A 17,405-nucleotide genomic window follows, 5' to 3' on the forward strand; every position below is an offset into this window, starting at 1 on the left:
TCCTGGTCACATGACTGCACATCCGCTCTGCTCTGTGACTGTTGCTGTTGCTGTTTGGCTGCTATGACGACGGAGTTTGAATAAAGTTGGATGAATGGCTACAAGGAAGAAGAAGAAGAAGCTTTCCTCCTCTAAAATGCATCAAAAGTCTCTGAAATGCACCGTGTACCTGGACATCCAGTCAGTAAGTGCGTCCTGACGCTGCTCCTTTACTATAAACACTCAACACAGCTAGCTAACATCCTCCTTAATGATCCCCATCTAGCCCTTAGCTGTAACTTAACATGTGGCTAGCTAAACTAACTAACTTACTTAGGTCACTAGATATGTCTTTTCCTAGCTAAATATTCACTATTAAACGTTTACTCCCAGACTACAACGTTTACCTGGCTTTTACATGCTTGGCATTATTGTTTTTTTTTGTTATAGTAACGTTATTTTTATTTCTGCAATTCACAAATAAACATGCAGGGTAAACACAAGTGTGATTAACAACATTAATTATACAGTGTATGCCCTTTTCCCATTTAGATGGGCTATGGGTGTGGGTATTGTGCATGCTGGCTCACTGGGATGGCTGTGACACTAAATAGATAGATAGATAGATAGTAACTTAGTAACAAGTTTACAGAATCACAGTTCCATAGTGGAATTGGAATGGAATTGCGTTGCTACGCAACCGTTTGAGTCCATGTTTACTTCCTGTCAGCTGATGTTATTTACATACACTGCAACAGGAAATAAACTGGGACACATTTAGAATGTTTACGCTTAAAACCGTGTTATGGTCTGAATATTGTATATTTGTGACATCACAAATGGACAGCAATCCAAACTGCTTGTTTAAAATGTACAATATCTGAATAAGGGCTGTCTGTATTTCACCGTATATTGAGCATTTAACAGTATTTATGAAGCACTTAAACCTGTTTTATAATATAAAAAAACATGAAAATCTCACTTTTTACAATATGGGACCTTTAAAGCCTCTGAACACCCACACAGATGTTTTCAATAGGTCGTTTTTACAGCAGCCATTTTCACATGTCATTGCAGGGTAAACACAGGTGTGATTAACAACATTAATTATACAGTATATGCCCTTTTCCATTTAGATGGGCTATGGGTGTGGGTATTGTGCATGCTGGCTCACTGGGATGGCTGTGACACTAAATAGATAAATAGTAACTTGATTGATCCCGAAGGAAATTCAAGTTTCCAGCATCACAGTTCCATAGTGCAAAACAGGTTAGTAAAAAAGTTAGTAGTACAAAGTACAAAAAAATATACCAGATATAAAAATACAAGGAGATGAAGAAAACTGTTTAAACTGAATATAGTGCAGGGTAACAGCTGTGATACACGACCATTAAAAAAGTGAATATAGTGCAGATGTATGAATATAGTTGCAATGGAATTGCGTTGCTAGGCAACAGTTTGAGTCCATGTTCACTTCCTGTCAGCTGTTGTTATTTACATACTCTGCAACAGGAAATAACCTGGGACACATTTATAATGTTTACGCTTAAAACCGTGTAATGGTCCAAATATTGTATATTTGTGACATCACAAATGGACAGAAATCCAAACTGCTTGTTTCAAACGCACAATATTTGAATACGGGTTGTCTGTATTTCTCCGTATATTGAGCATTTTGATAGTTTAACAGTATTTATGAAGCACTTAAACCTGTTTTATAATATAAAAAACATGAAAATCTCACTTTTTACAATATGGGACCTTTAAAGCCTCTGAACACCCACACAGGTGTTTTCAATAGGTCGTTTTTACAGCAGCTATTTTGACATGTCATTGCAGGGTAAACACAGGTGTGATTAACAACATTAATTATACAGTATATGCCCTGTTCCATTTAGATGGGCTATGGGTGTGGGTATTATGCATGCTGGCTCACTGGAATGGCTGTGACACTAAATAGAACGGGACCATAATTAATTTTATCAATTACACCTGTGTTTATCCTGCAATTGCATGTCAAAATGGTTGCTGTGAAAAGGGCCTATTAATCTGGCTGATTATACCTATTTTTAGTACTGTGTGGGTGTGTATAGACTAGTGCAGGGGTCAGCAACCTTTAAATCACGATGAATTCTCCTTCAATTCTCCTCCCATCATAGCTCCATCTACCTTCAACCTGAGCAGAGGTCTAATCAACTGAAAAAAAACCTTGAACATACAGTATGCTATAAATATTGAGGCATCTGGTTAAAATGTCTTTAAAGCACATTTAACTTACAACCACTTGGAGCTCAGGGATATGTAAATGTTATGTTTCCTTCAATGTGCAGCACCTGTGGCTCAGCTGGAAGCTGATTTGGTCTCATTTCTACTTGGTGTATCAAAGTAATTAAACTTAATTATTTTTGCAGGTTTAAAAACAATCTTTGGTAGCAGTAAAAAAAGTCCTACTGATATGGATACTTCCTCAGAGGATTGCACACCTGTGGTTCGCACAGCTGATTTTATGAATAGATGTTGAGCACGCTGATGCTACAGCACTTATTTATGTTGTTATCATGTATGCTAAGATACATGACGAGGACTGGGTTCAATTATTATTTTTTTATATACAAATATGTAATAATGTGTAAATCCCCAAATAGCCCATGAAATAAGGAATATTCCCGCATTATTAATTATTATTAGTTATTCTCTGATGGATATTGCTGTTTGTTGTGTGTAGAGGTGCGTGTGTGTACAGTAGTGCAGCAGCGGCACTGTCCCATGCACTGAAACGGGGGCGATGGACACAGACAGACAGAAGAACATGTCCGCCTGCCATGCCGCGAAGCTTCAAATACCTTCAAATATTTCTCACTGGAGCTTTGAAGTCCAGAAAATGGTATTCGGGACAGCACTAATATCTTTGTTGTGCGAGGAGAGGCTCTTTTTGTTAAAGACAGAAAGAAATCTGCCAATAAAGGATACATACAAAAACATCAGATTGCCTGACCTGTCACTGTAGTCACTCAATTACACTGTTTGTGTGCAGGTCACATGTCCAGGAGTGCTCCTGACTAAATACAACCGCATCTACCTTAGTGTGTGCATCCTGGGCCAGTACAGGAAGACTCCATGTTTACCACCTACGTTCCCTTTACGCTTCCACCACAAAATGGTGTTTGTCAAGGTGAGAATTATAACTACGCTGCATTTATTACTTAGACACAAGATGTAGAATTACCATACAGTATGTCTGTGGCTATTTTTGTCAGATTTTTAGGGATGCATATTATGTCTTCAGGTCAAATCTCAGACTTTATGTTGGCTTCTACATATACCTATTCATTGTACTTCCATCCATCCTAGCAGTTGTTTTCTCTTAATTTTTTCCTATTTGAGCCGTTATATGACTTCTTCTCTTGCATACACTGCAGGCTTTTACTGGCTTATTTTGTAAGTCTTAGGATCCAAACTCACAGCCCTCCAATTTGAACATTACTGCCCCAACTCCAGATAAAAGAGGCCATCCTTTCCCTAGGGAGAGTGGAGGAGTTAGATACCGGGCTGTCTGCCTCATCTTGTTATAAGTATTGATTTGCTTTGTCTGTACTCTGTTTTACCAGACTTTCCCCGGCGTTGTTGACCCTGCTGATGTAGCTGACCTCCTGGAAGGTAAGCGGCCGTCTGGGATTTGCCTCCTCGTCTCTTAGCCCTGAATCCTCTGCTATGCAAGCTTATAGGCTATTAGCTGTGATACTGATCATTAGCTCACAATCTATTTGTGCTTTCCTTCCTCTTAGCTGACACAACATATTTTGAGCTGATTCAGTTGGTGCCTCCAGGTATGCTTTTTGATGATGCCATATGGGCATTTTAAGTCCCCACTGTATCTAGTCATTACTCTGCAAAAACAGGATCTCTAACTTTGATTGTGTGTGTATGTGTGTGTTCCTGTTTCCTGTCTTGTCTGTGGGATTTTTAGAGGGTGAGGTCCTCGCCACAATGGAGGAGAGCAGCAGAGACTTCCTGTACCCCGGTCCCAGACTGAGCTCCAGAGAAAGAGCTGCAGAGAGAGATATACTGATGAAGAGATCCTCCTCCTTTCCTGTAAGCAGCTTTCCATCCATCACTTTTATTTATTTATCAACCCTCCTTCCAACACCTGTGCTCTTATTCATCAAACTTCTAAGAATTGCATGGAAGAATGCTCTCAACATAGGAGTAAAAAAGTTTTTTGCTGAGTGTGACCAACAATTAGAGCACATTAATCAAGTGAGTCTTATTCCTACTTACAGTGAAGTGTAAAAGTAACTAAGAGCAGCTCTCAAGTGATCACATGATTGATCACACGTATGCTTAGAGAAGAAATAGCCAATTAGTGGTATGGATTTTACCCCACATTTCCCAAGCGACGAACTCCGTTTCTGAAAAGTGAAGCCAATGCAGAAGTGCCTTAAACTTGTATTCTAATAGCCAGCAGGGGGCGACTCCTCTCGTTACAAAAAAAGACAGATTTTATAGAAGTCTATGAGAAAATGACCCTACTTCTCACTTGATTTATTGCCTCAGTAAACATTATAAACATGAGTTTATGGTCTCAATTGCTAGTTTCAGGTCTTCTTCAATACAGTCTGGGTCTGGGCGTTGTCCGTGTTTTAGTCTTACAACTTTAACCCTTTCACAGTGTTTTCAGTTCGGTTGTACTTTGGTTGTACCAAAATGCTGAACTCGAGGCTTCAAAACGTCCACAAACCAATAGGTGATGTCTCTGTGACTATGCCGACTTCTTATATACAGTCTATACATCTGCCATATTCTACATTCTTTAAAAATCCTTACAGTTGAGTGGTATGTTATTCTGCAGAAACTTAAAGTTTTAAAAACGTTAATTATTTTTTGAGAAATCCTTAATAGGTCCTTTAGTAATTAACATGTTAAATTAACAACACTCGAATGTGTTTTTAATGTGTGTATGATAGAAATCATAATAGAATTTAGTACCACACATTGACAAGTGCGGCCAATAAAGATGCATGGAAAGTGTTTGCAAACAAAACCACTGCCAGATTTATTCTTCTTGTTTACACCCTGATGAATGCAAAAAAAGAATTTGTGCTGTGACATCCTATCAGATGTTCAAATCAAATGCAAATAACCAACTAACACTACTGCTTCAGCTAACGTGTTATTCACCGTGACCAATGATGTTTTGTACAGTCGCACAGAAAACAGATGTGTGCTCGTCTAAGATCTACTCTTCTACCAATTTAAGAGACCCCTTGAGCGCTCCTAAATTTAAGACCATTTTCAAGTCGTTAGATATTTGATAGCTTTTTTTTTTTTAAATCTTTCACTTAAGACCAAAATGTTACTTTTATCAGTCTCATAAGTATGGGCCCAGGTGTATCACATGTATTTAATGCTTATAAAGGTACCTGAGCTGCTGCACACTGCTGAATTATTTAAAGGAGGGATGTCAGTTGATGCGTTTAAACGTTGTTGCACAGCGACCCCACATTGTGCTTCACGATGCGATCTGGCTTGATTGACACCATTATTATTACATGTATCATTCATAAACTGGAGAAGGTTTTTGCTTTCTTTCAGTGAGTCGCCTCCTAATCTTTGCGGCTCATATTGTGCACATGACAGTAAGGTACAATACCAAGATAAGCTCCAATGCACCGTCTTGTCTTAGACAAAGCGAAGTAATGTATTCAGAAAACAGCATTTTCCATATAGAGCTATTGACTGTCTTTGCTATACAGACTTCCTGTCTTTTCACTCTCCATATTGTCATTTTTGCTTTTGCGGCCTCCTCTTCTTATATCATCGCTCTTCTCTCCCTACCTCCTGCGGGTTGCTTTTCTATCCTCCCCTTGTCCTCCGAGGCACTAGCTGGCATATTTAAATGTCTTTAAACACCATTCCCCTCACCGCTGCTTTTATGTGTTTGTGTTTTGAGGCCTACCTAGCAATTTAGATGTCTCTTTCCAAATGCCATATTATTTAAACATCACTGGAGCCTTTCTCTCTTCTGCAATTTGTTTTTCTCAAGCCAGGCATAGATTGAAGATATGTGATTGTAAATTGGTGTTCCAAGCAGTGCTGTTATCTGTGCGTTTTGTCTTCATCTCCCTGTTAAAGGTGTTTGTTCCTATTGTCCCTGCCCCTCTAGGGAATCTACCCCAAAGTTGAGTTTGCCACAACATCAGTCATAGAAGAGAGTGATGGGAGAGACAGCTGGCATGCCTCGCCTGTAAGTATGTTTATTACATCTCATAGAGATGTAATACCCCCCCCCCTCTCCCCCCCCCCCCCCACAAACTGTGGCCAGTTTTTCAGATTTGTTGTACCTTTTGTCTGCTTTTGGTTTATCTGATTTATGTCTGTTGTTGATTTGTAAAACACTTTAGAAGAAGACTGTCTTTTATATTGTGTGTTCACGGCCTTTCAGACTAGCTTAGTCAAAATTTGAACAGTTAAAATCCATCAAAGTGCCACTCATGAGTCAAGTAAACAGCGCGTTTATCAACCTGCGTGTCAGTTCAGAATGTTTTGAGTCTGAACACATCACAGCTTCATACTCCGCATCGCTGTGTACAAGTGTTGACCAAAGCTAGAACAGTGACGACTCATCTCTCGAGGGTTCTAATGAGTGCTATCGCTCGCCATCAGATTTGTCTGTTTCCACCATACATACCCACCTTCTATTGTTGCCATGGCTACTGCATCTATCTATCCATACTGGCAGTGTTTCAAGGGTATCTGTTCTCTCCTTGTGAATGTAATTACGGAGAGGCAGATCTGTGATGCTGATAGAGAGGCCTCTCTCACATCTCTGACTAGCTGGGAGTTTACACAATGTTTGTCATAGATCCAGTCAGTCAGTCAGTCAGTTTTTTACATTAAATATCCAAGATGAGGGTCAGCTGTTTCTCTGCCGCTGTGTCCTTGTGGATTTTAAAGGGTAACTGTGCTCAGCTGCGTAAAATCACATTTTACTTTTGGAAGAATTCTGACTCTTTTCTCTCTTCCTCCATGTCTTCCCAAGTTTTTCATCCGCTGTTGCATTCGTCAGCATATTTTTTTTTAGTCGATCGATGCAAAAAACAAACAATTTTGACAAATGAATAATTGTTTTTAATTTTTCAAGCAAAACATTTACATCAAATCGCTCTGAAAGTGATCCCAACGATATTGTTTGCCACTGTTGTTGTTGTTATTTTTGGTGTGGACTCCGCCATCCACTTGAGTTAGAACTATTTTTTAAATCATATATTTATAGTTATTGTCCTTGGTGTGGACGGCCCTTTAGTCAGACAAAAAATGTTCACTTGTTTTACAAATGATTAATTGAAATAAATCACTGGTAGATTAATTGATAAAGAAAATAATCCTTAGTTGCAGACCTACATAAAATGTTATCTATACTCCTTGATGGTCTTGTGTGACTCTGCAGAGTTAATCTCAGAAGATGGATACTGGGAGGGTCGGATAATGCTCCATATCTAGACTGAAAAAGAGTGTTACATTAAAAAAAAAACGGTGAGAATGAAAATCTTTCACAAACAGTCCTGTTTATAACATATGATCCATCACACAGCGGTTGGCATGTTGTGCCAAAAACACTCCCATGCATTTCCCAGGTGCAGTAACCTAAGCTAAGCTATTTGTTTAAATGGGATGTCATTGACAGCGAAGCAGATTGTCAGAGTGTTCTCCTGGCCCCTCAGGGGATGTCTGGATCAGAGCACCGCTGTGGCTGTCAGACAGTAGAATTTCTCCATTTTCTCTCTCCTAATGGCTCCTCAGCATAGGCATTTCCCTGACTGCCTGCCTGCCCGCCCAGCTGACAAACCTTGTCCTGTTTTAATAGAGATTTAGAGTGATACTTCCACGAAACCTCTGAAGCTGAGTGATGAATACACACTCAATTTTCAGCAATGTCTTTTTCTGCAGATTTTATGGTGCTCTAATCTTTTGTTAATTGTTGTCATTCTCTTTTAAATACCATTTTTTTTTAATGCAAAAGTCACTTTTAGCCATAGTAGAAGCTAGGGGAGGCAATTTTGGCCAGTCCGTCTGTCAGCCTGTCGGCCCACCACTTTGGTGCAGACTAAAATATCTCAACAATTGTCAGATGGATTGCCGTGACATCCAGGGTTCCCAGAGGATTCATCCCAACGACTTTGGTGATTCCCTGACTTTTCTTTTTGCGCCACCAGGAGGTCAAATTTTTTCCAGTAAAATGTGTCAACAGTGGTGGTCATGGTAAAGTTTACACCTGCTTAGCATCTGCGGATGCACCAATATCGGACATCGGGCCGATACTGACTTAAATGGCTGGATCGGATATCGGTGACGCAGATCTATTCAATTCTATGTTTATGTACTATATACTGACATTTTTTAATTTCTGTTTAAGTTTTTACCAATTTTTTGCTACGTTAAAATGGTTTACACTTTAATTGTAATTCCTGTTAATTTTGAGGATTTTTTTTAACAAGTTGCTGGTGACAAATTTATTGTTTTAATAATAAATAACAATTCAGTAAATTTATATCTACGTATTTATTTGTTACATTTTGTTTTATAAAGTTAGGAAAGCAATGTTTAAGTCAAGTCTGCTGTTGCCTTACACATAAAAGAATGATCCCAGTCACTTCCACACAGTGAGGCATTCAGCTTATTAATTAAACACTGGTATCAGATCGGTACTCTGTATCAGCTGATACCCAAAGCCCAGGTATCGGTATCGGTATCCGGACTGAAAAAGTCAGATCGGTGCAGCCCCAGTGGTTAGCATGCTGAAATTAGCATTTAGCTCAAAGCACTGCTTTCCAGTAGTGTAAATAGCAGTGCTCATCAGTCGGTGACAGGAAAACTGACTGACTCTGTGGCCATCCAGCGAAGAACAGACCGAAGAGCTGAAAGAAGTCAGATGGTGGTAGATGTGGGAAGCATACTTTGCTTAATTTTATTAAATCAGACCAATCTCAAATGGCAACCTCAATGAGGATTTATTCATCTTTTAGTTCCTCTTAAAATAGTTTAAATGTTGTGTGATTTCCCTAATTAGCATTTAGATTATCTTTGTTTTACAGCCAGGTAATGCCTCTTTATCATATTAGACTGGAGATGGCCATCAAATGCAATTAACATTTTATCTTAACTTATTTATCCCCGGTTGGCATTACCCGCAGGAAGTGGGATATTGCATCGCAGAATGATGTTAGTGGCCATTAGAGTTATTGAAGTAATTCTGCAGAGGTTGTCTCCATGGCAGTGCCGACTGCGAGAGCTGTTGTTGTTGTAACACTTAAGCTGAATGATTTAGCTAATGGTTTAATGGTTCTGTCCAGGGAGAACAAGTCTGTGTCGAGAGTGAGAGCAGCTGCCTTAATGGCTAAAATGGCTGACACTTGTGTAAAGGAACATTGTGGAAATCCAAACTGCTGAGACAGATGTTAGGTGTCACCTCAAAATGGAGACCCTGGAGGCTAGTTTGACATGTTAGAACAACATATCAACATTTTTCTTTCTCTCTCTCACTCTCATATTCTGTCCCTGCACCCCCAGACTCGCTCTCCTTCTCCAGTGAGGCCCTCTTTAACCCCATCCAGACAGAGGTCAGCCAAAACGTCTTCGCCATCCAGAGGGCATTTTTCCCAAAAAGATGATGCGAACCGTGCGTCTTGGAAAGATGGGAAGGAAAGGCTAAATGTTGAGACTGGGATTACGAACTCTGCACCGTCCTCCACATCCAGACGCTCCCCTTCTTCATCCCCATCTGGCCGGAGTCTCCGGAAAAACAAGAAGGAAAGAAAACCAGCTTCTCCTAGAGCTTCTTTACACTCTGGCTACCAGCAGCCCACAGTTTCCTCAAGGACACGAGCCTTGTCCCCTTACACCCACCGCAAGATGTGCCAGCTTTCAGAGGACGCCAGGCAGAGGCTCAGCCATCTCCAGCTGGGGCCTCACCACTTCAGGAAGGAGACTGAGAGCCAGCCGCCCTTCTTGGTTGGTAACATTAGATATATTCCACCAAACTGAAAGCTTTCGACAAACAAGACTCGGACAAAACCGAGTATATGGCTGGAATGTGCATAATACAAATGGTCAGTGGTTTCACATTATAGACATGTTAAATCCAGCGGTACATGTCCACCAGGTCCGGCGAGGACACTAGGGGACGCGCTGCTCCACTCAAATGGCCATTCAAGCGGTGACGTACCCTATTGTCGAATGCACCTGATTGGTCCCTGGTTTTCTGCTTGCTGTTTCAAACAGGAATCAACATGACGGCATGCTCGTAAACTTTCTGTTATTCGATCTTAACAATCCACCAAAATCTACTTCTGAAAACATTTTAAGCGAGAAATAGGCTATGCCACTGCTCAATCACGTTTCATTTTAAAACTACATTGCCTAGTTTGACAGCTTGGTCCAAGTTTCGTGAGCCGTACGCAGCGCGCTGGACGGGCTCATTTGCATAAAGGACTGCTCCCTTGCACTCCCCCAACGGCCAATGAGGACACTCCAACACTCGACCGACCAATTGTGTAACTTATTCACTCACTCAGTGACAGACTTTTGAGCCCTCTACGGTCCAGCTAAAAAAAAAGTGATGTGATGGTTTGTTTAATGCTAATAATACACGTGTTCAGTGGACAGGGGTTAAAATTAATGGGATCCTGAATTGATGTAGTTCAAACCTCAGTGGGAGCTTCCCAAAATTTAACATAATCTAGTGGGCAGATTAAGTGGAGGGCATAATAAGAGAGCAGTGTTAATCTTTTTACCTGAGCCGTTAATGGATTTTGACGTCATGGAAATGTTTCACTGTGTGCACATGTAATACGGCCTATTATCCACACTGAGGGGCATGAGTGTGCTTTAATAGCACACGTCCTGAATTTAGGCTGGTACACAGTTATTTGTTAACACTTTAATTATGGCCGTATCACTGCTTTGAGACATTTGCATATAAAAGGGAGTGATTTTGTGATCACACAGCCGTGGGGAATATACAGTTGATGGACAAGAACAACACAGCCTCCCTCCCTCTGCTCCCCCTCTGTATTCCTGCTCCTTCATTTACATCAAATTTAATCCTGAGGTATGAATATCAAAATCCACTAACATGCTGTTATTAACAGAAATGATTAGGTAGAGAGTTGTTTGTTTTTGACACACACATGAATGGAATTTACGAGAACACAACAGACGTTTTATTAAAAGAGAGGAGCGGGTTTTTCCCGCTCTGGTTTTCCTGGGGGAATCTTCTGTCGACAATTAACCCTGGTAATTGAGAGTCAAGCTGCAATTAACAAATAGATACCTAATGAAGTAGCTTAGCCCCATGGTGAATGCATTATCAGAGCCTCAACAACTCCCTGTTTGTTTTTCTGTAGAGGGAAACACATTCCCCACCTATGTTCCTTGAGATAGGTGGTTATTCTCTAAACGTCTCGTCTTTGTTTACTTAATGCCTTATTGTGATATTTTGGTGAGATTATTTGGGGTTGAGATGATGTAACATCTGATGTAACCTGCCACTGTTTTTGGCAGGTTTTCCTTTATTCTGCATAAACAAAAGAAATGAGTGAATGTGATTAATGTATTCTGTTGTTCATTTAATTTACGCAATACAGCAGACCAAACCTGTCATGTCATTTCTTATTTGAAGTTGGTAGACTGTGTGATTGTCCGGATACTGCTTAAAGCTAGGGTCGGTAATGCTGAGAAACTAGCAAGAGTATACTACATTTAAAAAATTATCCAACTGTGTCAGTGGTTCCCATCTCCCTTTCCATTCATTTCCTATGGAAAGCAGGAGAAGCTGTCGCCTGCTGCATGGTGGGACTGTTGCGTCGAGTTGGAGAGGGTCTGTATTTGCATAAAGTTGAAAAATCTCAACATTATGCAAATGAGCCCATCTAGCGCAACGCGTCCGGCTCACGAATCTTGAACCAAGCTGTCGAACTAGGCGATCTAGTTCTGAAATGAAACGATATTCAGCAGTGGCATAGCCTATTTCTCACTTAAAAATGTCAGAAGTAGATTTTGGTGGATCGTTTAGACTGAATAACAGAAAGTTTACGGGCAGGCCGCCATGTTGTTTCTTGTTTGAAACTGCAAGCAAAAAAAACCAGGGACCAATCATGTGCATTCCACGATAGTGTACGTCACTGCTTGAACGAGTGGAGCAGCGCGTCCCCTAGTGTCCTCGCTGGACCTGGTGGACATGTAGCACTGGATTTAACATTATAGACATGACCACTGACTGTGTATAACAATTTATCCACAAATCCACAGACTGACCATAAACGGTCCAGACATAAACTTTTGTTCTGTCTTATTTTTTTGTCCGAGCATTTGATTTATTGATTACTGTCGGGATGTAAAGAGATATTCAACAAATACAACAAAAAACATTTTTGAAGAACGTTACCAACCCTAGCTTTAAAAGTAAAGAAGAAATACTACTTTGGCACTAATACTGAGTGCCAAAACAACGTGGCTGTGCATGATCTTTTCTATGTAGACAGAATCCAAACTACAACAATGTTAAGTTTATGATAATTGTTTGACGGCAGATTGTTTTTTCTGTTTTATCCCAGGTCTCTCATTGCAGTAATGCCTCTGTGATGGGAACTCCTTCCTCCTCTCCACAGAAAGATAGCATGCATCGACACTCAGTCAGCTTCACAGCCGATCACACAGGTAGGCTTTCACGCTCACGCCATGCTTTACTTGCTGCAGAAAGAAATGTTTGCTAATAATTGGTCTGATATATCAGGATTGGTTGTGCTGTCTTGTGAAAATGTGCCTGCTTTCTTTTCTGGTTTTACATCTTTGTTTACATCTTCATGATAGCACATACTGAAGTCTTTCAAAATGAGTAATGGACTGCATTTATGTTTTTAGGTTGTCGAGCTTGTTTAAGGATATCAGCAACGATAAAATGGCGTCAGTGTAATAATGGTGCAAAGCTACAATAAGTATACACATATTGCTCATGGGTGCGTTTACAGCTGACTCAGTGTAGGGTGACTTTCACTTGCACCTGTTTGTTTAATGAATAAACTCTATTTCTTATTTAAATGAAGCACTATAGATGTTAAGCAGCCCAAAAGCGGAGTTTTCTGTTTTCATAAAACCTTTTAACTTGTTTTTGTCGTTGTAGATTCTTCTCTCGTGGGGAGTTACAGACCAAGAACAGCCACAGTAAGTCTAATTACAACATTTCAAACCAGCAAATGACACAATGTCATTGTAAGTGCACATACTCCAAGCCAGACCAACCAAATGATATAGTCAGACCAACAATTTTGTTCTTAGAAAAGTATTCTGAAGTGATTCTAATGTACTATTTTCATTCAAATTAATCGTCTCATTCTCCCTACTAAAGAGTTGTAAAGTAAAAGTAATGAAATATTGGTCACATCAATGTTCATGTCACTATAAAGCCATACCAACCCAGTCCTGTGGCCTCTTCCAGGAGAAGACGGGTTCCATGAGGGTCCAGTCGTCTCCAGAGACACAGTCCAGACTTGAGGCCAAGACCAAAAGCCCTGTGAGAGGTGCTGCCTCAGCTCAGTCCACCCTGACCGTGTCAAACTCCAGAAGTCCTCTGAATCTCAGCCATTCCCTCAGAGAAAGGTAAGCTCTCTACATAATGCAACCCTTCCCCTCAACCTGACCTTGAAAATACCTGAGTTTTTTTAAAAATCTTTTAAACGTTTGTAAAAATGAATGGACATGTTAAAAACAAAATCGCTTCAACACAAAAAATAAAAGATAATGACCATTCAGCAGGCCAGCAAAGTGATTATCAATGTATCAGCCATAAAATGTGATCTTAACTTCTAAAACATTCTTGAGAACCTAAAATCAGAATCAGGTTTATTTGCGAAGTACATACATGCAAGGAATTTGACTCCGGTTTTATGCGTCTCTCTCAATATACTTACACAGAAATAGAAATAACAGCTAGGGACAAGGACAACAAAGCTGGACAAGTGAAGGTGAGGAATAGACAGGACTGTTTTGTACACGAGGAGTGAAAAAATAGGTGTAAATATAATATAAAAATGCACCAATGACCAACAGTAAAAGAATAAAATAGAATGTCTATATAAAAGTCAAGTGTTATGGAAGTTGTAAACAATACAAATATAAAGAAATAAAAATGATAATAAATAAATAATTACAGATAATAAATAAATACTGTATAGATATACAGTACATGGACTGGATGATTATGTAAAGTATATACATGTAAAGATGTCTATATACTGTGTGTACTGTTCTTGTGTCTAGTTGTACTTTTGATTGACGAGGCTCTCAAACAGGTTAGCGAGACTGTTCTGGCCACAAAACCAGCTGATTTTGTTCAGTCACTCCAAAGCAGGAGAAAACATAATCCTCTTTTGTGGTGTTTGCCCTGAATTTATTCTGATCCATCTGTGTAAATCATTGGTGTTTGCTCAAAAGATCTTAAAAGCAAAAGAGGCACCTGTATGAGTTTCCAATTACAGTATACGACAAATATATGGCAATCCCATGAGATGTAAGTCATACACTGCCGCTGCTTTGTGTGGGCGTATGTGCGTGAGCTCATACACATCCAATCTTTAATTTTGATCACACTCGACAGCCAGGATGATTTCCCCTCCACCTCTTAAATTACAGAAGCTGATGTCTTGTCATGTTTGTTCATTACTGAGAAGGGGAGGCAGAGAGAAGGGAAAACAAAAGAGGAAAATGGTATTGATTTGTGTTTCAGCTTGAGTCTGATGCATTTGACCCGATGCACGCTTTAATACATTCAGAGAGACCTTGTCATCGATCACGGCAGCTGCGAGTTGAACACACCGATGCGACCGATGTTCCGTTTTGTTTGTTTGTGCTCTCCTTTCCCCTTCTTTTCTGCTCAGTCCATAAGTAAACATTAAAATCAATAGACAATCTTAAACTGCAAAGTAAATTGTAGGAAATGAATGATACTTTTCTCTCAATTGAAAACGCGACAGGAGTTGCAGGGTGGGAGATTAGAGCAGGCCTTTGTAGATTCCCTCCGACAGGGAGAGGGGCACGTCTTACCACGAATCTTTGATCTATAAAGAAAATGACAGATGCCAGTGGCGACGTTTGCTCCCTAAGCCCCGAAGTCTCAGTCTATTCATGTCTCTGGATGATTTGTCCTTGATGACTTTTTGAAGCAGGTAGCGAGTTTATCTGATTACAGATGAAAAGCTTCCATTCCCACACTGCGAGCCAGGCCAAGACACCAGCCAGTCAGCCAGTCAGTCAGACAGTCATCACCCCTCCACTCCCAACAAATAGACTGGGATGAGAGGCAATACTGAAATTTATTACTGTTCACTTCTGTCTGTCCATCAGTGCACGATTTCATAACAGCCTGTGGCCAACTTGCCGACACATTTATATTGTATTGATGAAGCACATCTATGCCTCCAGTTCAAATGCACCGTTGGTTCTGTCAATTGTGAAATTACTTTTTGCACAAAAGGTTGGATGTAGGGGGAAAATGAACATTTAGATAGAGGAAACACTGTCATTTATTCTAAAGTATTTTAAAAGTATATTGAACACAGTACACTTTAAGTGTGTGTCGAATTTGTGTATTGGTAGTTTCATCTTTGCATCAACTCTCACATTTTGTGTTGTGTTACAGCACAGACTAGTGGACAAAAGTTATATCTGTGAGAACCTGAAAAAAGACAGGCTTTGTTTGGAAGTTATATGATTTAGAGCAATTTTGATTATCAATTAATCATTGAAGTCATTTTTCGTCCCCTGAGACTCATCATTTGATGCCTTGTCTCGACCCTTATAGTGTTTTTGTAGTTGCAGCCCTAATATGACAGGGTGTCTGCAGAGTCTTTTTTTATGTCATACTATACAATAACTTTTTTATTAAAAAAAATTTTTTTATTACATACTATACTATTACTTTCTTGACATTTTATGGCATACCATACTATGACTTTTTTTATGACAGACTACACTACGACTTTTTATATGACATTTTTATGGCATGCTATACTATGAGCTTTTTTATGCCTCCGTGTCGACAAAACACGTGGCTGGAGGCATTATCTTTTCTTAGACTCAAGGATGAACTGATTAGATTTTGGTGGTCAAAGGTCAGGTCACTGTGACCTCACATCCATCCCATTCTTTGTGAAAGTGATATATCAGAAACACCTTGAGGGAATTTCATTACTTCTGGCACAAACATTAACTTGGACTCAAGGATGAACGGATTAGATTTTTTGGTGGTCAAAGGTCAAAGTCACTGTGACCTCACAAAACATGTTTTTGACCATAACTCAAGAATTTAGGTGCCAATTATGACATTCCACACAAATGTCTCATAGAATAAAATGCCCCTCGTAGTTTCAGCAGGTAGATCAGCTGTTCCAGAAGCAGAATGCATCGTCATTCAAACCCAACAGAAACAAAATAAAACTCACCAAAACCGTCTTAGTTTGTCTTTCCACTGGCCTTTTCCACTGTTCCAACAATATGGTTGAAATAAACGTTGAATGGGAAAATGTGCCAACACTACATGTCGTTTTCCCCCGCTGTTTCTCTCTCTCTCTCTCTCCCCACGGAGCAGCTACTGTGGGGGTAGGGGTTAAGTGGTATGTGGTGATTTTCGAAAAAATAATCCACTAATTCACAGTGATATAGTATTTTTGCTTGTAATGCGCATCCCTACAGATAAAGTCATATTATTTATGTAAAAAAAAAAAATCATAGTATGACTATACTATACTCTGACTTTTTTTTTTTGACGATACTATGACTTTTTTTGCCTATGCTATAAAAAAACTATAGTATAGTATGTCGAAACAAAAGTCATAGTATGTTGAAAAAAAGGTCATAGTATACTTTGTTGAAAAAAAAGTCATAGTATAGTAGAGGTATCATCCAGGACACAGAGGTGGAGCGGGCTGACAGTTTGAAGTTCCTCGGCCTTCACCTGACTGACAACCTGAGCTGGGCCAAAAACACTACTGAAACAGTGATGAAAGCTCAGCGGCAGCTGCACTTCATTAGGCTGCTGAAGAAGGCTGGACTCAGACGTCAGCCCCTCACCCTGGCCTACCGAGGACTGGTGGAAAGCATCCTCACCAGCGGCATCACGGTCTGGTTTGGGAATGCTACCCAGGCTGAGAGGAAATCGCTGCAGCGAGTCATAAAAACTGGAGAAAGAATCATTGGCTCTAACCTCCCCTCCATGGACATGATATACACCCAGCGCTGCAGGAGGAGGGCACAGAGCCTCCTGAGGGACAGACACCACCCAGCTCACTGTCTGTTCAAGTGGAGGGAATCAGGACACAACCTGAGGCACCACAGGCCAGAGAGCATCTCCACTCACAGAGCACGCTTTCACAACA

At 40.1% G+C, this 17,405-nt stretch overlaps 1 protein-coding gene across 3 annotated transcripts in view; it reads left to right on the forward strand.

The window, feature by feature from the left end:
* The window catches only part of spata6 (spermatogenesis associated 6), a 22,811-nt gene continuing 5,406 nt past the window's right edge, over positions 1–17,405 (forward strand). For 2 of the 3 annotated variants that reach the window (XR_012593935.1, XM_074635415.1), the window contains exons 1-10: positions 1–184; positions 3,014–3,151; positions 3,588–3,636; positions 3,765–3,806; positions 3,947–4,071; positions 6,143–6,223; positions 9,547–9,987; positions 12,591–12,693; positions 13,157–13,197; positions 13,472–13,632. Coding sequence is in view for 2 of the 3 variants with exons in the window: in XM_074635415.1 (XP_074491516.1) it covers positions 95–184; positions 3,014–3,151; positions 3,588–3,636; positions 3,765–3,806; positions 3,947–4,071; positions 6,143–6,223; positions 9,547–9,987; positions 12,591–12,693; positions 13,157–13,197; positions 13,472–13,632 (1,271 nt within the window). In the remaining variant the exon portion in view is untranslated. Of the gene's footprint in view, positions 189–3,013; positions 3,152–3,587; positions 3,637–3,764; positions 3,807–3,946; positions 4,072–6,142; positions 6,224–9,546; positions 9,988–12,590; positions 12,694–13,156; positions 13,198–13,471; positions 13,633–17,405 lie in introns of all 3 variants that reach the window. The other variant, XM_074635416.1, reaches the window with a different exon arrangement.

The sequence above is a fragment of the Sebastes fasciatus genome, chromosome 5 (assembly GCF_043250625.1).
Source record: "Sebastes fasciatus isolate fSebFas1 chromosome 5, fSebFas1.pri, whole genome shotgun sequence".
In the NCBI taxonomy this organism is placed as follows: Eukaryota; Metazoa; Chordata; class Actinopteri; order Perciformes; family Sebastidae; genus Sebastes; species Sebastes fasciatus.